The sequence below is a fragment of the Temnothorax longispinosus genome, chromosome 11, assembly GCF_030848805.1.
Source record: "Temnothorax longispinosus isolate EJ_2023e chromosome 11, Tlon_JGU_v1, whole genome shotgun sequence".
Lineage (NCBI taxonomy): Eukaryota > Metazoa > Arthropoda > Insecta > Hymenoptera > Formicidae > Temnothorax > Temnothorax longispinosus.
Genome location: NC_092368.1, coordinates 34,754 through 59,459, shown reverse-complemented (window position 1 = coordinate 59,459; position 24,706 = coordinate 34,754). Strand labels below are relative to the sequence as shown.

Here is a 24,706-nt window from a genome sequence, read left to right as displayed (position 1 = left end):
CGCGCGATTCGACCGCGCGAATCCAACTCGTAAAGTATTCTCTCATTAACAGCTCGTACATCATACGTGCAGGCGTGGTGCAGGGTGTCGCATATCGCGACATGTAGGTATATACATGGTGTAACATTTACGCTCTAAAACATTGCGGCGCGGCGGAACGCGGAAGGATACGTGATACGTGAAGATGCATGTAATGAAAATGCGAATTTTTATCTCGGCTTCTAAGATTTTATCCAAGATTTTACAACGATACATAGACAGGCCATAAAAATCGCTTGATATGCACACCTTGCCAACTCCCTCGTGTGCCCTTGAGCCCTTGAGCATCGCGAGGAGGAAAAAAAATGGAAAAGATGTCGCGCAGAATTTTAATCCTGTATGTCTCATATATTCGCGGTTACCGAGCACCACGTATGTATGTAAAAACTAAGAAAGAAAAGGACACGTTAGAATATCTTCATTGGCCTGCACAAAGGCCATGGCAAATTAAGTGCGTTTATTCGCATGTTAACGCTACAGGAATTTTTAATCTCACAATAATTCACGCTCTCACTCAAATTCCGCGCAATATCAAGACTAAAAGATTTTGTACTAACTTTTTGAAAGAGAAATATCGTATACATGTATGTATCCATTGCAACGCGGTATCTCGGATTTTGATACGCACAATTTGCGACATTACATTTCCACGGAATCCTCGTCAGAGTTCCGTTTCGCTTGCGTCCTCTCCGTTTCCTTCGTTGTGTCGCACGGCAGTAAGAGACCTTGCAGTCTTCGATGCACCTCTTGCGGCACGCTGACGATAATATCCATGCCTTTCACCAGCATGTGATTGTACGTCTCGAACACGGAGTATTTTATTTCCTCGAGATGCGGCAAGCGGATCTACGCGAAAGATACGAAAGATAACGTGTCAACGTAAACCGTAAGCCGTAACCCGTATAAGCGAAACCCACGCATGCAATTCTTTTTTGTACGCTTGTAAATTTAACATTTATATTTACCGGCCGATCGGGAAAAATCACGCCCGTCATTCTGCAATACAGATCTTCCGTTTCGGTACTGTCGCCCCAAAGACCCTCCGAACAAGTCCAACAGATGAGAGCAACAACGATAGCGCCTTTTATAAAAAACGCCGCAACCCTGCAAAGTATTGCGTTGGTCGAAAGTGGCGGAGGCTCCTGAGGAGATTCGCAGAACTGCATGAATAAAGACGATGTACAAATAGTTTAGCATCATTATAGATATATCTGATCCAAATTTCATCATCACATCAGACATTTCAGAATTTTTGGATTTAATCTTTATTTATTTAAATAATTATGCATATCAAATAATACTATAAGTATAAGTAAAGTGATGTAATAAAGTTAATTAAATTTTGATATAAAAAACCATAAATATTTGAGACAATTAGACACATTAATTAAAACTCATTATTTATTCTCCGTTTTAATTACGCGGGTAACATCGTTTAGATTGCGATATATTTCTAAAATCAAAGTATCACGGAATTACGGAAATAAATATGCCACGTCTTCTGCTATTCCGCGCTATTCATCTCTTGTGCAGCTCGACTTCCTGTTCCAAGATCTCGATAATGTCCTGTAACAGTTACAGAGACCGCTCGGACCGCTTTCCTCCATTAGAGACCCATCGCTATAGTTAGGGTACACCGACTGTCGAGCTAATTCCAGGTAAACACAACTACGTATCGACTAACCAATTCCGTATAGGTGCTCGAACACCATCATCTCGTTACGCCGGTTACGCGGCGTGTCAATATCGCGCGAGAGCCAAGTGAACGCTCCGACACAGCGACAAGCCACGTGATTTAACCGAGAATTGGATGCCTCGCGATTCGCGTGTAATGTATGGCATAGGGCATAGGGCATAGGACATAGAGTATCTAATGTCGTGCCAAAGATTTAGACATCGCTCGCACTCTCCTCTTTCTATCGCGATATTTTTATGTGTCAGAGACGTTTTAACGTTTCGGCGACATTTTTATGTATATATGCGCCGATACTTTTTTTATCTCCAAGTTTGATTCAAACATTTCATGACGTATTACTGTATGAATATTTACGCATAATGCTTCTTACAGTCAGATGTGTTTGCAATTCCAAAACTAATTAAACCTTTCAAAACTTGGATAATCTTTTCTCACCTTTGGCGGGCACTTGCTCTGCGCATCTTTCCACGAGCAAACTTTAACCGCCACCGGTCTAAGGGTCCGGTAATCGCTCGCGCGATTAGGATCGGAGGAGGAATCTGCATCCGCACTAACGAGTCTCTGAATCTTCGGCTTTACGCATGTTTTCGGATTGGACAGATTAATGGTCTGTACGACGAACTTCGTCCCTCTCTTCATGTTGTTTCGTAATCTTCGTACGACGAGTCAAAGTTGCCGATTCTATGTCGCGAATCGCGAGGCATCCAATCGTTTCTCTCAGCTCTTCTGGAAAACCTTTGTAAATGAGAAATTAGGTACAGAGGTACAGGTTAAAAACAAGAAGAAGACTTTTAACAAACTCTAAGGTCTAATTTGTTACGTGATTACACCGATTAGACATTGAAAATAATGACAAATAAACATACGGGCACATTTCATGTTGATGCTCAACGACTTAATAGCTTCAACGAGCGTCTGTTAATACTGCAAATTTATCCGGTGACATATGGACGAGTGACATTTATTAAAATTGATTAGCTTTTGTTCGTGACACGTCACTCGCTCAATATACCGACTGCATAATTATCCTATTATTTATTTTATATTTATATATATATATAGTATACAGTAATATATTTATATGAATATACTATTAATTCTAAGTTAATTATTTAGACAAAATTGCTTAAATGCAATTTTCGTTAACAGAGAGAGAGAAAGAGAGAGAAAGAGAGAGAGGGGGGGACAGGCAGGGTGCATGTGTGGATGCGCCAGTCGATTTCCTTACTGAGCGGCAGCCATCGACATTCGACAGCAACAAAGAAAACGATGAAAAAGTGCGAGACCGAGACACACGTAACAGATACGGGACGACGGCACGACGCGCGCACAAAGGACCGGGTGGAATAATGCATGGCGGATGCTCCGTCAACTTTGGTACGCAAAATTCTGTTTCGGGCCTTCTCCGGTGTCGGCCATCCCCTACAAGCGCACGTTCTGATAAGAGCGAATGTATATACATAAAGGAGTCGAGATTGCGACACGAGAAAGGGAGAGAAAGAGGGGAAAGAGCGAGAAGGGCTGAGAGAAAAGGGGACCAGGGCTTGATGAAACCTAGTTTTCCAACGAGGTCTTTACGCCACTCTTCCCTTCCGTACTTCATTTTGTTACTTGCATACGGCGCGCGACCTCACGATTCCTTATTCATCAACGCCATTGGAAAAACCCATGAAATTTGCATCCCGACGGGATTCGCGCCGACGCGACGCCGACGCATCGTCGACGGTTTATGAGCCATCGCCGCTTGATGGGCCATCTCCTCGAGTGACGTAATACCGCGAAACTTGACGCGATCGTAGCTAACAATATAAGTCTCCAACACGGGCGTGACGCGTTTGTTGACATCTCGGCCATCTCGCTCTCGTGAAATTTCCATAAAATTTAGGCGGCGCGTCGGACTTGGAAAATTTATGTAATATACAATGCGAGACGATAAACAAGTCCGTCGAGGTTATAAATTGACATGACGGTTCTTTCAGCAGGAAATACACATTGTGTAGTAATTTGTGAAGTTTAAAAATACTGAATTAGTCGTTGAGATTCCTGTAAACCGGGAAGAATGCCACGTCGCTCCGACGCGACGTAAATGACGTAACGTATATAATGACGTCGCCGCGATATATCTGTGGAGTATTAAAAAAAAGAAGGGATGCGGAGAAAAACGACTACTGCGCGACGATAAAAGGAGATTCACGATCGTTCGCCACCCGTGAATGGACATTAAGAAAACCATGAACGTCGCTATCGAGCGGGACCATGATCTTTTAACGAAAGGTACTGGCGCGGCGCGGCGGTGAAATACGAAGGACGCGCGGGAGAGGACTTTCGGGGAGGGAAAACTAATTTTCGCGATATTAGTCTTACGAAATTGGTTATTGATGTTCTATTCGTCCGCCGATAATGGCGGCACGGAAGCGATTCCCCGTGGAGAAAAGGTCGTAAGACCCGGCAAGGGTCAAGGATCTCTCCGGGGTTACGTTGTCCTTGCGGGCGAGACGCTCGTCCTTCTTAAAGGAATTGCTTCCTTAACGGGCGTTAAATCGACTTCGCCGCCGTAGTCCTCCCCGCTCTTGCGATTGACAGATATTTCGTGGTCTTCTCCAGACTTTGTCCTTCCTTCCTTCCTTCCTTCCTTCCTTTCTTTCTCCCTTTCTTCCTCTCTTCCTTTCTTCCTTTCTCCATTTCTTTCACCACCTCTCTTCCTGTCCACCTTACAGTCCACGTTCCTTTTTCTTTCTCAAGTCCACCTCCGTGCATTCTTTTTCGCCACTTTCTTTCACAAAGGCTTCCAGGCGCCGGGCGCGCCTCGCAAGTTTCTCCTTCCAGCTGGACGAACGATTGCTCGCCTGGCGACATTCCAGGCAATCTTCCCATCTAGCCTTCGGCCAGGGAGGAATACACGATAAATTGATAAATTCGCGGATTCTACACGCCACCGGCAGATAGTTATTGAGTATGCTTGTAGTACCAGACATAGTTGAACGATTTGGATGGCTTTCGTGCTTGTATCATCGCTCTTAAGACTCGAAAGAGCAGTTCTCGTCCTTCTTCTTTTTAAACTTAAAAATACGATTTAGTATCTAGGCTTGAAAAAAATTCTTATTTCAAGCCTTTTGTTTTAACTCAAGATTTAAATAACACATGTAGATTATTCTTGTCCGAGCCAATTTTGATGTTAAAATATTTAAAAAAAAAAGGAAAAGTTCACCACTTGTGCAATTTAAAGTTTCCAGAAAATTATTACGTATTTTGAAAGTTAAAACGCTATTATGGTCTACTTATGATTCAAATTATTTAGCAAGAAACACACTAGCTAGTTCATGTTCATCATTCGACTATTCTCTGTCTATACGGAATGGAAAGAACGGTTTTTGTTTAAGTATATTAAAAAAAATTTAGCTAGATACAGATTTAAAAATAATTTTGTTCAAAATGGAGAAATCAAAATAATTATGTAAGACGCTCAAACTGATTGTTAGAATGTTAAAACTTTTTACAGCATATTATCATGTGCTTGAGCACCTTACAGAATTATTTTAATTTCCATTTTCAACAAAATTATTTTCAGATCTACATGCATCATCTAACAAAAATTTTTAACATTTCAGCAAAACCGTTCTTTCCATATACGCTAACATGATCGTAATAAATGTCTTTGAAATCTTCGAGATGAGTAAATGGCTTGCGGAATGTCAAGCCGTTTACCACGCGCGCAATCAACGTCTACAGCCAATGGTTCGGAAACGCGGCAGCGTTAATAGCGGCTAATAACGCGAAGACACACAGGAGAACTGCCGGAGGCACATATGATTTGCCGCGGTGCCGTAAATCGAGATTAGCGGAATTTCGGTAGTCGCCATCTAACAGCGATATCAAGAGGGGAGAGGAAGAGTCGAGTATAAGGTAGGTAGAAAATGGCCCGCAGTTGCTCACCCTGAGACCCGAGAGCGAGACTCGAGTCTCCGTTCTCGGAGCTCAACCACCGAGCATGCACCGAGTGAGCCGAATTATCGTTTTCCTCCCCTCCCAACCCTTCCTTCACCTTCTATACTCCGCCGTCTATCCTCGCGCGAGCGTGAGCTTCGCGACGAATAAGCGGAGGGTGGTGGGCTGGCTGGCATGCATAGCGCATACGGCTGCAATGCTGGCACCTCTCGCTTTCCTCTTCGCCGTTGGATTCTGCGAGAAGCGGGTATAGGAGCTCTCAGAAGCGGATTAGAATATCCCTCGGAGCAAGCTCAGCCGGGGACCAAGTTCCCGGCAACACATTATTCCTAGGTCGATTAGACGTCCGACCCTCGTGTCACCCGGGGCCTAATAACGTCGTCGGGCGGCCCTTAGATCCTCAGGAGATTAACACAAGTGAAATAACACGGACCCTAATCCTTAAATATAGATCGTCATATCGAGCGATCTCGCCCAATTAGTCCTAGGAAGAAAACAATTAATATTGATCGCGGCAGATTGGATAAGTTTATATACCTATGCATTTTACACATATTCACGGCGCGATTTCTTGCGTAAACGCGAAAGGCAACGCGAAAGAATACGTGTCAAGGATGAAAAGGGCGCTTTCTCGTACTCCTCGTATAAAAATTCAAGCGATATGCAGCTACGAAAATCGAGAGCGGATATATTCTGTTTCAAGATTAGCGATCGGGGTATAAACAAAGTCGAATTACCGATTAGGTCTTCGCGCACTCCCATCATAGCGATATCATAGATAACCGCACGACTGCGATAGTTTGCAACAAGATACATGAGTTGCATAGTTGCGCGTATGAGTAAAAGAAATACGTATAGAGCGAGACACTTACATGAGAAACTATGCAGAGAAGCACTACGCGAGAGTCGCGGCTGACGTAACGACGTTCAAGGGACCGGCAAATTCATGCTAGCGCGGCGCGGCGCGGCGCAACGCTACGCGACACACGGCATGGCATAGCGAAACTCTCCCGTTTCGTGAGTTACCCTGCGAAACGATGAGGATGAGGCAAAATTTAAAAGTTTTAATGAAGTGCACCCGGGATAGCATACGCGTGGGCATAAGCGTTTCAAGAGCATCAAATTATTTTTTTCTTGCTCGACGAGACGACTGCAGATTTACGAAAACATCACGGATAGAAACTGTCGTCGCATAATTCCTCTTGCCACGAGTTCAAGAAACGTCGTTGAGACCGGGGTAAAATTAATGTCGAAACATTTATAGAAACGGATGACTTATGTATATAATCTATAAAGTATATGCTTCTAATTATACATCATAAAATATAAAAACACTAATAGAAAATAATGATAGTTTAGTAACTGACTTAATAATAAAATATATTAATATGAGTAAGATAAGCGGTGCCGCCAATAAGAACGCACGGACTCGCGTGATGGGCAATTTTCTCTCGGAATGACTGGAGAGACTCCGGCCGGGCTGTCTCGCGAGGGATGATATTGGAAGTAAATCAATACAGTCCGTCTTAGTCGACGGTAGGCGCATTAATTACGGCCAGCGAATCCAATTAAATCCGGCGATGCCGAGCACGCCGCGCGCCGCACGCCGCAAAGACAGCGCCCGTCCTCTGCCATTTCGCGGTCCGGCGTGGATTGCGGGATAGGGGTCGGCGGTCGGCGGTTAAAAGAGGCGGCCGGCCGACCGGCAGGGAAAGGGTACCCCACGGCTCTCCCCGCGACCCCGAGGTGGAGGGCTTAAAAATATGATTTTAATACCGCTGCTCCGAGGGTCGCCGTATATCACGCTTTTGTCCGCCTACTATTGTCTCTAACGCCGGACCCATACCCTCTCAAAACCACTATCTACGTCCCCACGTCCAGCCGAAACCCTCCCCCTTCTCTCGCGGAGAACGGACTGAACGGACGAACCCTCGCCTCGGCTCCTTCGCGCTCCCTCATTCCCAACCGCGCGTCATACCGGCTAGTACTCGCTAAAAACGCTCATAATTGGAAATCTTTGGATTATAACACCGGCGATTATCCGAGGTTCCAAGAATTCAATTCATCCGCGATCATAGCTAGTTGCAGCCAAATCGATTTAATTTTTTTTTTAATTTTTTATGTTAAGGACAATGATGATCCAACATAAAAATGGTCCAAGTCGTTTGTTAACGAATTATGCGACGTCTGATGATACCTCGCAATGTTACGAATGTGGCGAGAGCGTAAATCGGCTCTGGCGCTTTTGCTTTTTGCCGCCGCCGCGCCGGGAGGAATTTAGAGATCCGTGGATCCGTAATTTTTATCCGTTTTCAAGAGAGCTTAACGAGCGGCGCTCCGGCAAAAAGATTCTATAGGTTTTCCACACGTTCGACTCCTCCGGTTTTACCGAACCCTTTACCATGTAATACTGGCAGGTTTACTGCTGGCGTTCTACGCATACCACGGCGAACGACATATCCTCGTCCTGATTTAACAGTAAAAACTCGACGTTTACCTGGATTGCGTATTTCTCCCGCTATTATGTTATTGATCTAAAATTTTGCTGCTTATTTAAAAATTCTTTAAATCGCGAATATTTCGCTCGACGTATAACAGCCGATCGTCAATAAACGGCTATTGTATTCATTCATTATATCTCTACGGCTTCTTGTAAAATTACCTTAGGCATGCATATTCAGCATACATATTAGAGAAAGCGCCGTTTAATCTGACGAGCTGAATTTTAATAACGGTCTTCAAACTTCAAACGCCATTGACGCGTACGTCGCTCCATGAGATCTTTTACTGGTCATTCACCATTTTAAAACCATTTCACACGCACGCGGCATTGGCCAATTGCAGCCAATCGCCCGGATAACGCATAATAACGCTCTCCAAAAACATTGCATTGCTATCTTATCGTAGATTCCAAGTTAATAATTCTTGAGAATTTTTTTTTTTAGATTTTGTGCATTCTATTGTATATTTAAAAGACAGATAATTAAAACGCGATAAATTAATTTTTTATGACGAGCAATAATAAATCATATTGAGACTATAACATGCGCCCCGGGCGAATTGAAACAAAATGCCGAGAAACAAGGGACAAATTTAGAGAAAGCGAGGGTATATACTATATAACTAAACACACAGATTACGGGTAAGGACATTCGCCTACCCCGAATTAACCCATATAAAATGGTCCCCACGGTGCAATCAATTGTCGTCAATCCATAGATAAGATTAGATATAAGGATAGGATAAGCGAGCAGAGCGGAGAGACTCGATGGGGGATTACAGATTACAGAGATTGTTACCGAGTTAAAACGATATTACTTATATTACAGACATTATGGTTATTTTTATCATTTTCGATTATACGTATATTCTACTGGGATTTACAAAGCAAATTTGTCATTTAGATCGACGGGATCATTCGGCCATGCGGCTCTTCATTAGAGCGCTGTAAAAAGCGCGATACTTGGAATATTCAAGTAATTCGGATCGTCGAACACGCCAATTTAGCTTTATATTCAGATCTATTCAAATTATTCGCCTAACACGACTGTTCGTATAGCCCTGTGCCCTGTCATTAATTTCACTTACAGTGATTCCGTTCGTAAATCTTTATGAAAATTCAAGCGCGTATTATACAAGCTTGTAATATAATATCAAGGGTTTGGAACGAGGGTAAAACGAGCGATGGTGATAGCTCCCCGAGGGATGGCCAGTGGTTTCGACAATCTCTGTTACTAGTTCATCCCTAGGGCGCGAGTCTAATTGTAAGTATCCCCAAGAATTATACATCAAATCTTCGCCTTATTGTACCAGTTTCTATTGTAACTCTCAAATCACAATGCAAGAAAGAGAGAGAGGGTGTCGTGCGTGCGCGCTTAACGTCACAAATCTACTTTTTGTTAGAAAGAAGAAAAGGAAGCAAAGAAGAGCTACATAGAGAAGAGCATTCAATCGATTGCTTTAAGATTAGATAATAAAAAGGAAAATATCATGTAAAGTTCTATAACAGTTGCAACAAATAATAATTTATGAAAACCCGGATTAACTTATATTATTTTTAGTAAAAAAGTATTATTAGTCTGACGACCAAACGTATATCATTTACCTGCTTTCGACACGAGAACGAAAAAGTAGTGTAATGCAAAAACTTTATAATGTAATACGCTCTACGATATTACGATATGTCACTATATAATTGCAGAGAAAAAGTAATCTCAGCTCGCTATCCGCTTTGACCGCAAACTTTTTAGAACGTATGTCTCTTTAATTTGAGATAATTGTAATTTTCATTGCTTGTACGGCGCGGCGCAATGAAAGTCTCGCGTTGCTCCCGTTCGCTACATTTAATTCCGCCAACGTCACGATTACGTTTGCAACTAACCGGGTCCTAAACTAAAATGTCGCTGTTTATACAATATATTAACAACTATAATATAATTATTTATTGACTTGTTTTAATTATAATTGTAGTACTTGTAATATCAACTATCGTCCATTTCCTAATATGTATATTGACTATCTTTTCTTTTTCCTGCAGCATTCGCTGCAATTTGATTCTCGGCCATTGTCGAAGCTATCCGATCAGGCGCGTCACAAAAATGAAGACCATAAAGCCATAAAGATATCCGAGAGACCTTTACGCGTTTTGCTGCAGGAAGGACACGCAGCATTGCGGAAATGCCGCAAAATCCGGCGAGATCTTTCTCGGACCAGCCACGGTAGAGGGGGGAGGGCAGGTCGGGATGGGACGCGTAATCACCGAGGTGTAATATGTGCGTGCAAACCAACCCCCTGCTCACGCCTCGATACGCGCGGTGATAGGCGTTTCGTAGGTAGTCGCACGGCTGGTTTGAAAAGGGAGGTTCCAGCAGTGCCATGGACTATAATTCTGCATTATCGGTGAGTTCACGGGCCAACGCATCTCCGCGTTGGCGAAAGGGGTGGAACGTTTGCGCGCCATTCTCCACTAACCCTTTCTACTCGGCGTTGCTTCTAATACTTATTGCTCTCGACAGTTGCGTACGGACAGCGCGGTTTAATTTCAGTCCTCGATCTAAACAAGAAGAAATACTTTTGCGCGATTAATCCTTTATCAATTGCCTCTTGTAGCTAGAAGCATACATTAAGGTACATTATTACTACGATATTCGTATAATTCTTATTTAACAGATAATTAACATAATTCGTGAAATTTATGGATTTCAGCATCACACAAGAATGACGTAATTTCTAATAAAATTTAATATTGTCCTGAATTTATCTTGTTTGAAATATTTTTTAAATAATAATTTTTTAAGTACTCACGAAGTCAGTTTATGTAATGCAATAAATTATAAATATTACAACCTGCGCGTAATTACTTATTGCCCTCTGCCTCCTATAAAAAGAAAATCTTAAAAATATATCTTTAGCAAAAATATGCGTGTACAAATGTTTTCTTTACTTTTTGTAGTTGTAAAAAAATTAGGTACTTGTGGTACTTAGCTTGGTGGTATAAAATAGCTTTCAGTACTTGGAGCCTTATCTGATAGTGCGTATTCCAAGTGCAGAAGAGCAATATCTTGAGCGTATTCGGGATGTCCCCTCCTTCTCTCTCGTGGCAATCGCGATTCGTTCCGAGCGGTTCGTTACCGGCCGCAAATCAGCAATTTCTTGATATCACCGATTTTCCCTAACAATAAGTAGAAAAACGCATCGGGCGAAGAATGACGCGGCGCGCGGCGCGCGGCGGAGTGGGCGACGAAGTGCGGGGGACAGCCCCCGCCCCCTGGTTAGGAATGATTTAAGGGTTGTTATCGGCGAGAGCGGAGCTGCGGGTCGGGCCGTCCACGTCAGCGGGAACGTTCGTATCAATTCCAACCATCCCCCGAACCAGCCTTAACTTTAGCCCACCCTCCCTCTCGTCCTACCCGAGCCCCGGGTCCCCGGGTCCCCGGGCCGTCTCTCCTTCGCTCAGCGCGCATACCATCCTCTCGCATCCCACCCTGTCTTCTCCGAGACCAGGGGAGCCGGTCCAGGCATTAACCGGTCGTGGTAACCGGGCCGGACGGCCGAGATTGTCCATACCACTGCCTCTTCTCGTCGGCCTGTAGGTACTGACAATCTATTAGATCGGCACGGAGGCTGTGCGGAGCTACGCGTTTGGTACGGTCGATGTATCGTCTATCTGGTTAGGTTCACGCGCGAATGCCTCTAGGGGCAATGGCGGGTGATGAATTGGTGATTAAGATGAGCCAGCCGGCCGCGATCGGTACCGTGACTACCATGACTACCGTGCGCTCTCCCGACCGAACCACGATTCCGGCCGGCCGCGATCAATCGCGAGCGCGAGTCTATTCCGCCGCGGATCCAACGCGGTTACGCTTCGTCAAATAATAAGACGTACATATAACTTTGATATTCCAACATGTAGATTTTTATAAGTAATTTTCATGATGCATATATTTTTAGCATTTTTGAATAATACATTTGAATCTTTCATGTAAAAACTAGTAAAACAACAACAAATTATGTCAAAATGATGACAAAATGACGATTAATTGTTAGCTCATTTTACCGTCATTTTGGCTTCATTGTGACTTTCTTATCTAGGGATATACATAACAGAGAGTATAAGAGTATTTTAGAAATCCAAAAAATTTTAGTGAGAGAGACACACAAAAAATTTTATTGATCAATGCGTTCCATTTAAGAGGTAAATATCTAGATTTATTCTTAATAGTTTTCATTCGAATTTTCTTTGCGTTCCGCGTCGTCGTTGCAAACAGTTTCACATATAAATTACAAACTGAATGAGTGTCGTTAGTACCGTTACACGCATTTGCAACACGTCGCTTCCGCGACTGGCAACAACGAGCATGGCAACAACGAGCAAGAACGAGCAACCGAGCAATGTCTCCGCCGCAATATGAAATTCATATCGAGCGTTCTCTACCGCGTGACCATTGTCACCGAATGGCAGCACAGCAGCTTTCGACGAACTTTCGAAAATTGAAACAGCCGGACCCCCTAAGATCAGACCCCGTGTGGCTCGTTCGTCGTGTCCGCGGAATTGCGAAACGACGAACCGACGATATCACATGTACCCGGACGCAACGCTAATATTCGCCTGGGACTGACACGACGCGGGGTCGAAGACGAAACTTTACCTACTACCCTTCCGGCATGGCAGCGCGCAACTGCCAGCATGCAAACGAGACTCTGGGGGGTTTCGAATAGTTGAAGGTTACCAATGTCGAAGGCCGGGACGTCGAGAGAGATTCGAGTCGTGAAAAGGGCCAAGGGGTCATATCGACCCTCGTCTCGCACCTTTATGCAACGTAATTTTATGCAAAAATAAAATTGGCGCTGATCGGGTAATCATACCCTGAAACTAATTTATCGGATATCATCTTCTCGAAATAAGTTGGCGAGGTATCTTTATGATTTCTAGAAGACGCAGATAGATAAAATTAATAACATTGCAGGGACCATAATGTCCCTGCGTTAATGCAACTCGCAAATTACATTGCTCGAAATTCTATAGTATCGACGCTATCTGCGCGAATCTCGTTTGCCGAGCAGAGTAACGAAACCGTAAAACGTGCATTAACGAAACAACTGAAATATTAACCCTACTTTTATCCCGCGACGACAATCTCGTTGATGGTCTTTGTCGAACGAAGCTAATTTCCATGCTGGAGTACGCGGGGTTGTAAAAAGACAGACGCGCCGCGAGCGAGGAAAATTGGGTGAAGCAGGGATGAAAGAAAATTACTATAATCAATCCTATAACAGAGTAACATAATTACCTACACATTGCGATATTGCCTTTAAGACTCGTATTTGGTAGTCGTTACTTGAATCTCGTCTCGTGAGCGTCTCGCGTCAGATGAAATTCTCGGAACGGAGTTTTACATCTTGAACCTTTACGGTTCAATAGTCACAATTTCTAATAGAAGTTGAATAGAAAAACTGAATCTTTATAATACACTGTAAAGCAAACTTGATTATACCCGTGAAACCTGACTCTATATCTATATCACTATTTTATCCTTAAAATATTGTGTTATATATTAATAACTTATTTATCTGTCAACTATTATATGTATGAAAAAATACATGTGGTTACTTTATAACGATTATTAATTAAATGATTATCTCAACGGGGCTAACGCAATAGCTTTATCTCTCTCGTTCGGAGGAAAGAAAGAAAGAAGAAGCCCGCGCGCGCAGTCGCGTGATCGCAAAAGAATTTTCCCGTCGCGCACATCCGCGGGAGCCGCTATTGAATTTATTATTATGCATTTATGTAGATTGAAATTAATATTAGGTACCCGCGTGTGAGGTACGAGCGAATCCACGCGGCGCCGCGATTCCGAACGATAATTCCGCGGAAATTCCGCATTGAATTCGAGATCATGATTAGTTTCCCAGCTTACTTTTCTCCACGCTCTCCGTTCTTGCGCCGCGCCGTTTTATAAGTAGCAGTCCGACGAAAGTTCCAAACTCGGATGCTTCCTTATCGTTCCTACGATTGATTTACATTTATTTAATAAAGTAACGCGGTCTCTTTCGCTCGCTCGCTGGCGAGGCCGTTCTCCATTTCGCTTATTTTACATCAATTCGGAGAAGAGTCGCGAATCAAATTATTTAAATAAATCAGATTCCATGCAGACGGAACGTTCTTTCGTTACGCTTTATTAGGCAGATAAAAGTGGCGCGATCGCGATTCGTTTCCGAAACGCGCTATTTTGGAACGTGGCACGACTGACCGTGGGACATGGGACCCACGCGGTCTTGACGATAAAAGTTGGCTTTTATTAAACTCGAGTGGCCGTAACTCAGCACTCATTGTCAGCCGCCCGCGTAGCTCGCGGTACACGTACCGCCGCTCGCCGATGTATCCGTAAACGCGCGGGATCGAGAATGTAATGCCGTCCATGTTATGTATCCCATCGCGTCGTATAAATCTCGATTTTTAGGTGGACATGCCAAGTTCTGAAAAAAATGTGCCGAAAACTCGTGTATTGTCCCGAAAAGTCAAAATCCCAAAATTTAAGAAACGTGACAATGTGTCGGAAGGGCATATTCTCGAAATCTTACGCGACAATGTGCCGAAATGTCACAATCCCGAAATAACACTGTAAAAACGAGACTGCAGTAGATCGAGAGCAACATTTATACTCTACCTTCAATTAAAATTTCAATATATATACCATAAGTGTTTAATGAAAATAAAAAGTCGCTCGGCGCACGTTTCGTTAAGATCTCGCGGCGCGCTTTCTCGTCTTAGTAATCGAAACTGTAAAATTGCCAATATTAATGACTACGTCCAATAGGGCAGATTTCAAACAAACGAGTGCTTGTTGAATCGTCTTTCTATCGTTTGCGGTTGCCGAGATATAAGCGCCCAGGTAGCATTAATGTCTAAAAGACATCATAAAGATGTCTTTAAGATGCCAGAAATCTTAAAGATGTCTTTATGATGTCTTTTAGATATTAACCCTTCGTCCCACTAGGTGGGTCGTTTTCGTCCGGGCGAAAATCAAATGTAGTTGTAACTTTTGCAAACGCGTAGAAATGGCGCCACTGCGCATCCGTAAAAAAAGTTATGCTCCCCGAGAACCCGCCTACCAAGTTTCAAGGCGCCAGACCCCCTCCAGCCGTCACAGGAGACACGTAATTCTTGAAAAAACGAGGTTGGCGGCGAACACTTAAGCACTTCATTTCAAAATAATTGCATGCAATATTTTTTTTATGAAAGGTACGTTTTTCCCCTTCAATTTCTTTTTTTATTCATTTCGATATCTTTATTTGTCTTAAAGTTATGATTTTTTGAGTAAAAGATGATTTTACAAGTTGTAGTTGTAGTTGCTCCATTTCTTAAATAAAAAATATGTGAAAAAATTAAATTGCTTATAATTTTATGATTGATACTTCAAATTGAAGGTTTGAATTACCTCCATGAATTTTTTCAGATTTTTTGTAACACTTTAACACTTAAAAAAAAACGACAAGACGAAAACGACCCACCTATGCGGCGTAAAGGTGCCAAAAAAACGTATGCGGACGAAGGGTTAATTGTTACCTGGGCGTTTAATGAAAATAAAAAATCGCTTGGCGCCCAAATCCTTAAGATTTTACGCGCTTTCTCGTCTTAATAATCTTAATAAACGGAAATAAAATAATTGCCAATAATAGAAGTGAGCAATTCTAATAGAGTAGAGCACGATCTTGCTTTAATAAACGAAAGTACATACGTGCGAGTAATACACATGAGAAATACCAATAGGGCAAAGTACGAAGTACAAAATCTTTTTTAATTCATCTTTCTATCATTTACGGTTGCCGAGATATATAAGCGTTTTACGAAAGTCAGAAATCATTTTACGCCTGATCGTTATGGCACGCGCGCGCTTTATCATGTTAAATAAACGGAAGGACGTACGTGTTAGTAACAAAATCGAGATATTCCAATAGCGCAGAGTATAAACTAAACAGTCCTTTTTGAATCATCTCTATATCTTGGGCGGTTGCCCAGATATTTGCGATAAACGATAGGGAAGACTTTTTTTCTCGCGCCAAGCCAGCGACACATGGCCTTGACCTACTTTCGACGAACAGCTGTACATTATTGATTTTTACTTTCTAAATTGGCCTTGACCTAGATCACCGAGTCCGGGAATGCCGGCCGGCGCGCGGCGTTTGTGTGTGTGTATATATATATGCACGGCACGTCTATCCGTAAAATTCATAAATATTTCGATGTTTTTGCTAACTGGATTTATAAGGTTTATTTTAAGTAGCGAAAGGCCTGCTTCCAGGCCAGCGTCGTTTACGCTATCACAGCTTCCTCCCTAATGTGAGATGTATTATTAATGATGTTGCAATCACATTAGCGCTAATTACAATATTTTATGTCGTTTTTGAATAATGTTTATATCTGTGGTGGTTGCAGAGATACATATAAAAATGTATTAATCGTTGGCTAGCATTATGCAACAATAATCTGAGACTTTTTACCGTTTAATGTTGTTCGAGAGATCATGCACTATGTTAAAGGGCACATAACAATGTTAACGTAACGTCATCTTTTAAGAATTCTCTAAAATTCGTATGCTGATTTAGGAAACGTTTTTATTGTGGTTTTTTATCATTCAATAACGTTTTAAAACATTTTATTTTAAAATCTTTGAATCGCATATTGTTTATTGACATAAAGGCATAAACAATGTACTATTAATATTTTTAATATACCTTAACCAAAAAAGATCCGACGGCAACGGTAATCACCGATAGGATATTCATTATTACATACTCGTATATTAAATCAACATGACAGCACGTGTTCGTATCGATCAAATAGATTTTGCAATATACGAAAATTCTCCTGATTATAAAATAGTACCTTTAATTTGTTGGCAATTTAATTTGTTTATTAATTAATGAAACAAACTATCCCCTGAAACCACGAGGTATACTTCGTTGGATAAAACATTCATTACAGTTGATTTTAATTTGTTATCATCTTATTGTTAATCTTGCAATATACACATGTATGCGTACGCGTGAATTATAGAATACATATATGTATCACATAAGCAAATGTTATTAATAAGTACATATTAATTTAATGAACAATACATATTAGTATTAAATTATTATTAAGTAATAGTGAGAAATACATTATGTATTCGTTGACACGCTTGAAAGATCATAAAAATTATGAAAAAAATTTTGAGTTGTGAGAAAAGCGAGAATCGCGAGTTTGGAGTCGTCTGTAAATCCTCAGAAATCGCTCCTGTTACGCGGGAAGCATGATAAGCAAGGAAGTTGCACTGCAGGAGGTATTCGAACAGCGCGCAGCGGCAAAACGAGTTTGCAGTCGTTTGTAATTCCTCAGAAATCGCTCCCTGTTACGCGGGAAGCATGATGATGAGCAAGGAAGTTATTCCGGCAGCGCGCGGCACGCCTACCCCCACTTATTACCCACCGCCGTCGGAACGGCGCGCGGTATGGATGCCCCCAGCCCAGCCAACCACGACGGCCAATCAGAACACTGGCGGGTATGCACAGAAGGGGCAGTAGGCTCCCGCGCTCTGACCAATAGCAGCGTGAGTTCGCGGAGGCAATGTGGGGAGGCAACACCCTCGCTCAGAATACCTCCGTCAACCTCCTTGCCTAACATGCTAGCCTGATACTTTTGCCGATTTAAACGGAGTTTGCGACACCGAGAATCGCCCTTTTCACCTAACGGGCCATTTTAATATGTACTTTCAACCATTTTTATGATCTGTTGTGCACCTCTACGATACGTAATCAAATTCTTCTAATTGTTTAATTTTAACCTATTACTGAAATATAAAATTTCTTTTATTATGATATTCATTAATTTATATAAACATTTTTCACGCTAAATACATGACATAGAGAATTGAAAGGAACACGTAATGTACATGTTTTCCACGAAATAGCAAAATACATTACAAAGACTTATATTTTTGCTAAAAAATTTCTAATTATTTAATAAAGATTATATATAACAGCAGAGATTATAGTTGTGTCAACGTATATTTTCTGAGACTCGTTTAGAATCGGGTTACGGAATTTGGAGCTCTGTTTCTCTCGTCAATCACCATTTTGATAGCATTCTAAAACATTCTATCATCTATTTCGCTTTTCGTTCTCATTTCCAAATCCAAGATATTACAAGTATAAAAAGATGTTTCTACAGATGTTTCTTGAGATTATTCATGCAGCGTCGTCTGTCGGAAATCTGAGCTGACGTTTTTCTTGACATCATAAAATAATTTATTTTTGAAACTCTTTCTTGTTGAAATTATTAGAAGAATGCATACTTTGCATTAAAGGATACTTAATTGACATTATCAACATAAAAATATGTCTCGTGAATCGTCCAGTACTGTATATGTCGGAGTTTAGTGCTTCATCTCTTTCATGGGGGAATCACCGTTATTAAAAAATATTCTAAAGCTTCTTATCGTTAAATTAATTATTATTAGGTAATGTGCTTTGCATTAACCTTTTCGCTCCTATAACGCCGGCTATAACTGGACGAACGACACGCCTAATCTCAAGAAATACGTTATTATCTTATCATTGTTATGTGCCCTTTAACGTGAGGCATGCTCTATCGAACAAGAATAAACGATAAAGAGTTATAAAATGCCTCTGCATAATGCTAGCCAACGAAAAAAAGGAAGCTACGAATGCCGTCGCTCGCGCTCGGCGGGAATTAGGTAGACGATCCGAAATGCGACGAACGACACGACTAATCTCAAGAAATATGTTCATCTTATCATCGTTATGTGTCCTTTAACGTGAGGCATGCTCTCTCGAACAAGAATAAACGATAAAGAGTTATAAAATGCCTCTGCATAATGCTAGCCAACGAAAAAAAGGAAGCTACGAATGCCGTCGCTCGCGCTCGGCGGGAATTAGGTATAGACGATCCGAAATGCGACGAACGACACGACTAATCTCAAGAAATATGTTCATCTTATTATCGTTATGTGTCCTTTAACGTGAGGCATGCTCTCTCGAACAAGAATAAACAATAAAGAGTTATAAAATGCTTCTGCATAATGCTAGCCAACGAAAAAAAGGAAACTACGAATGCCGTCGCTTGCGCTCGGCGAGAAGGTAGACGATTCGAAATGCTACGAACGACACTGGGACATATCTCGAGAAATATATTCATTTTAACATTGTTATGCATGCTTTAATGCCAGACTTGCTCTCCCAGATGTAATTAGACGCTAAAGAGTTTTAAAATGTTGTTGCATAATGCTAGATAACAAGAAAAAGGTTATAGCTGCGAATGTCGATAGGCGGCGTTGGCTGCAAATAAATCTCGAGAAATACGTTTATTTTAATATTGTTATGTATTCTTTAATGCGAGGCATGCTCTCTCGAATGTGATTAGACGATAAATAAAATTATAAAATGCTATTTCATAATGCTAGCCAACGAGAACGAGAGGTAGCTGCGAATGCCGACAGGCGGCGTGGACGACAAAGTCGGAGCTCCGAAATATTACACGCGACACCAAATAAATCTCGAGAAATACGTTTATTTTAATATTGTTATGTATTCTTTAATGCGAGGCATGCTCTCTCGAATGTGATTAGACGATAAATAAAATTATAAAATGCTATTTCATAATGCTAGCCAACGAGAACGAGAGGTAGCTGCGAATGCCGACAGGCGGCGTTGGACGACAAAGTCGGAGCTCCGAAATATTACACGCGACACCAAATAAATCTCGAGAAATACGTTTATTTTAATATTGTTATGTATTCTTTAATGCGAGGCATGCTCTCTCGAATGTGATTAGACGATAAATAAAATTATAAAATGCTATTTCATAATGCTAGCCAACGAGAACGAGAGGTAGCTGCGAATGCCGACAGGCGGCGTTGGACGACAAAGTCGGAGCTCCGAAATATTACACGCGACACCAAATAAATCTTGAGAAATACGTTTATTTTAATATTATTATGTATTCTTTAATGCGAGGCATGCTCTCTCGAATGTGATTAGACGACAAATAATTGTAAAATGCTGTTTTATAATGCTAGCCAACGAGAAAAAGGTATAGCTGCGAATGCCGACGGGCGGCGTTGGACGACAAAGTCGGAGCTCCGAAATATCACACGCGACACCAAATAAATCTTGAGAAATACGTTTATTTTAATATTATTATGTATTCTTTAATGCGAGGCATGCTCTCTCGAATGTGATTAGACGACAAATAATTGTAAAATGCTGTTTCATAATGCTAGCCAACGAGAAAAAGGTATAGCTGCGAATGCCGACGGGCTGCGTTAGACGACAAATTCGGAGCTCCGAAATACGATAAGTAAATGAATCGCGAGAAATACGTTTATTTTAAACTCGAGATTCTCGCTTTTCTCCCCGACAAAAGTTCCGGGAGAAGAGTACGCTCCCCGATTATTTCACGCGATATATCATAACGCGAAAGACACTCAATCCTCAAATCACTAATTTGTGCCTTCTTTATTTTTGTCGACGCCGTAAAACCGCCTGAAGCTTTCGTAAATGTCGTTATTCAATTTCGTGCGTTTCCGCGACTTCCGCGGCGCGGACCTGATGTTTTGAGTCCACTTATTGTTAATTGTTAATCTCGGCATTCGATAAGCCGGCGCTACGCTAGCGACCCTCGTAGTTAGCGGAGCTCTCGTGGGGAACGTTACGTATCGCCAGAACTCGTTGATTGGCGGCGATATCCTGATAACGGTGCGATCTCTCCTGCGATCATCGATCTCGTTGCCTTTTCGCGACGCGCGCTCGGTATAATACTTGGCCTTATTGTTAGTCTTGACGATCTCGAACACCTTGCCGCTCGATCGTCGCGCGATGTCCTTCCATGAATTACTGAGTTTCAAGCAATTACCGAGTATTCTCAACGCTGCTTTTTTCGCGTTATCAGCAGGATAATACGTGGTCGCCGCGCCAAGATCGATCAACGACGTAACGTTCTGACGTGTCGCGTCGACGTCGGGTGGAATGACGGTGGTTGTTCGATTAGGACTCGACAAGTTGTTCATCGTCGCGATTTCGATTACCGTCGCGTTCGTTTTTATCCTCGAACAATCAGTTTTGGTGGCTAATCGCGTTACATCGTTCGAAAACGAATCCATACACGAACACGGACGATTCGCATTGTTACTCGAGATTTCGGCACCCAAGGAATTACTGCAGCTCGGGTAGTGGCTCGTCTTCGTCTCGTCCGCAACCGGCACGGTCGTCGTTGTTTCTTCTACCAGAGATTTCCTGAAATTATCACAACAAGATTTCTCTCGCAATTTCTGTCACATTATATTCTGATGGAATTTTGGCAGAAAAGAAGTTGTTCTTATCTCAAAAAAGTATAGCGCGCGTGTTTATGATTTATCGTAACTTTTCAATTGAGGTACCGATCGAGAAGCTGTTAGCAGCGGAACTAAGTAAAAAAGAAGAAAGAAAGAAAGAAATTGTCGGCAAAATTGGATACAATTGAAACGCCTTGCACATATACGCCGTAAAACTTGCGTGGATTTATACCGTACTGGCCGTAATGGCAGCGCGATTCGATAAATTCATCATCCAGGACTTCTCTCTCTCTCTCTCTCTCTCTCTCTCTCTCTCTCTCTCTCTCTCTCTCTCTCTCTCTCTCTCTCTCTCTCTCTCTCTCTCTCTCTCTCTCTCTCTCTCTCTCTCTCTCTCTCTCTCTCTCTCTCCTCGTTCCTCTTAGCTTAAATCCTAACTTAAACAGACGCGAAACGTGTACTGGACTAAAGTTCGAGCGAGTTTGATTACAAGAGAACGTGTCTCCAACTGCACTTACCTTCGGTAAATAAGCTACTGCTGAATTGTTAAAGCTCATTTTCAAAGAATCATGCGATTCGCGCACTTAGAGTTTTCGCGAGAAACTTCCGTCACGTTCTGCAAATCAAATATTTAGCGAACGTATGCGCTATTTTAATGCCGTCGCCGAGACACGTAATCGCTCGTGACAAGATCTCGAAGAGACGAGAATAATTGTTCAAAGTAACTATTCGATTATATTGTAGTAGTAAATCTTGTAAGGATAATTAAATTAAGTTAACGAAACGAAGAGGGTACGTGGAATTTATCTTCCTCGCTGCCAAAGATTTAGAAAAGAAAAATATTTTTTTCGCTCGGCTTACTTTGCGGCCTTCGTCCCAGCCGCCCCAGGACCCGTCACGTCACTCACGTCAATATGTTCCTCCATTTGGTAATAAGCAATTATTAATATTCGCATTAACCGAACAAGCTTGAGCTTGATGATCGACCCGTCAGGTTGAGCTTGTTGGAGCAACAAGAGTCTGGCCCAGTCCGACTTGAGCGTACCGAAAGGCAGGGCGGAAATCGGACATTTAAATCCGGCAATCATCATTTTCACGGTAGGCACGTCCGTGAGATTTAATTCGGACAAATGATTCTCAATCTCATGGATATCGAATCTGATCAGTTCCAAACAACGATCTGGAATGCCACTCGTGCATTCCGCTGAAATATTAAAATAAAACCACATAAATTATATAAACATACGTAATCTCTCTCCGTTCTTTTAAATACGGAAATAAGTTCTTCGCGCGATTGTGCGTTATGTAACTTAATTAGTCATTAAATTTTCTCCACGGGGAATCGACCATGTTAACTTCTTGCGGTCCGAATTATTTTTCGCATTTAAAATAGTCTCCTATATTTATAATTTTACGTGTTTTGTGATACGAGAACCAATTGAAAGATCAAAATACACAAATACAAATGTATATTAAAAAATAATCACATGTGGAAATACACGGCAAATTATAAAAAAAAAAACGCGTCAGATTTTAAAATATTATACAAAACTGATTTTGACGCAAATTATGAATTGTTTGAAGCAACCTTAATTGGCAGATTTAATATGAGATAAAACATTTTTGTTACTTGCAGGAATTTATTGAGATTCGAAAAATATCGTTTTATTATATATAATCATGATCGAATACTTGAAGAACAATGCATGCAAAATCGAGTCCACCTTAATATAAGACTAGAAAAGAATTAATTGTCTTGTCGGTTAATCTTTAGGCGCTAGTGATTTTTAGTTTTTACTTTTGCGATTCACAACACAGATTTGACAGCTTCTAAAACAAAATGGCCTCATCTCTGATGACGTGCGATTCGCGGCGGCGATAGTCCAATGTCGTTATAAAGATCAACGAACGGCATCCTACCGGGGATCTCTTTCGACAAATAATGGAGGGGTAAAATAATGTAGCGTGCACTTACCGTTGAGAATAATCAGCGCGTAAAGGAGAAGTAAAACGTATGATAACGCTTTCCGCGACATTTTGTTTCTCAAACTGTTCACGCGGACGAGCGACGGGCGATGGGCGATGGGCGACGGTATGCGCGCGTACCGCGTACCTCGTTTCGTTAGAATCGGCACATTTTCAAGCACGAATGCTGGCTGACTCGCGGTATGAGATACGATATAGCACGTGAAATACAAGACCGCACGGTTCTCATCCGCTTCTTGTAAAACGAGAGCTGCGCCCGATCCCTCCGCGCGGAATCCCCGCGATAAGCGATAACGCTCACAAGGGAGAATGCAAGAAAGTGTTTTCGATCACTAGCTGTTACACGGCATCAGGTCAGCTTATTCGACAACTTTTTTTAACGGTAATGAAACGGAATCGTTGAATCACGCGCGGCTACAACACTAGCACGTTAAATGTTCTCGCATTTCTTGCTCAAAACTGATTGTAAGATGAGAATTTCTTCAAAATTGTCGATATTAAATACTTAAGCATTTTTCAACTCTATGCCCGGTTAAAACAAAATCCGGAATCCTTTATAGTGTATTAAAAATAAAGCGTAACATTTTATAGCTTTATCCGCGAAAAGTATATAAATTAAAATTAAAATTAAATTTCCAATTTTACTGTTTTCAAAACTGCCAATGCCTATCGCCAGACATCTAAAAAAATCCTCGGGTATTTCTGTTGTATATGTAATAAAATAAACTGCATTTCTAAGCAATAAAAAAAAACGTTAATCTTCCGATAGTCAGTGGCCAACCGACAATAGAAAAATTTACTTCTATTCTCTAAGAAAATCCCTTTAATATATGTCGTTCAGAGAATCGGTGTGAAACTACAAATTCGATCATATATACGTCTAAATTAAAAAGGCATTACAGATATATGATATATGTATGTAGAATGAATTACCATTCTCTATAATTTCTAATAAAAAGTTATACAAATTGAAGAAAACGAAAAAGTGAAAACGATTAAAGGAATAATAAACGAAGACACAATTACCGAGGTAGTTCCATACAGTGTGTCGTTTGTTGATTTATTTTCTGCATCTCGTTGTAGATATCGTCATCTTAATTAACATACGCTCACTTTCTTTCTCTCTCTCTCTCATACGAACTATTCCAATCGCTCGCGTTATGAAATTTCGCGATGCCACTGCTTGCAGTTGTATCTCTTCGGCCTC

At 41.5% G+C, this 24,706-nt stretch overlaps 2 protein-coding genes across 2 annotated transcripts; both read right to left on the bottom strand.

Moving 5' to 3' along the window:
- Window positions 1-456: 456 nt before the first annotated feature.
- LOC139821682 (uncharacterized) lies at window positions 457-11,456 on the bottom strand. The gene is made up of 4 exons (XM_071792917.1): window positions 4,100-11,456; window positions 2,171-2,461; window positions 1,005-1,199; window positions 457-885 (listed from the first exon to the last, which is right to left on the bottom strand). Exons 2-4 carry the CDS (start codon window positions 2,372-2,374, stop codon window positions 679-681), a joined length of 606 nt encoding a protein of 201 aa, XP_071649018.1. The 5' UTR covers window positions 2,375-2,461; window positions 4,100-11,456; the 3' UTR covers window positions 457-678.
- A 6,143-nt stretch (window positions 11,457-17,599) lies between these two features.
- Window positions 17,600-24,518, bottom strand: LOC139822595 (uncharacterized). The gene is made up of 3 exons (XM_071794460.1): window positions 23,489-24,518; window positions 22,375-22,717; window positions 17,600-21,478 (listed from the first exon to the last, which is right to left on the bottom strand). Exons 1-3 carry the CDS (start codon window positions 23,547-23,549, stop codon window positions 20,686-20,688), a joined length of 1,197 nt encoding a protein of 398 aa, XP_071650561.1. The 5' UTR covers window positions 23,550-24,518; the 3' UTR covers window positions 17,600-20,685.
- Window positions 24,519-24,706: the final 188 nt, after the last annotated feature.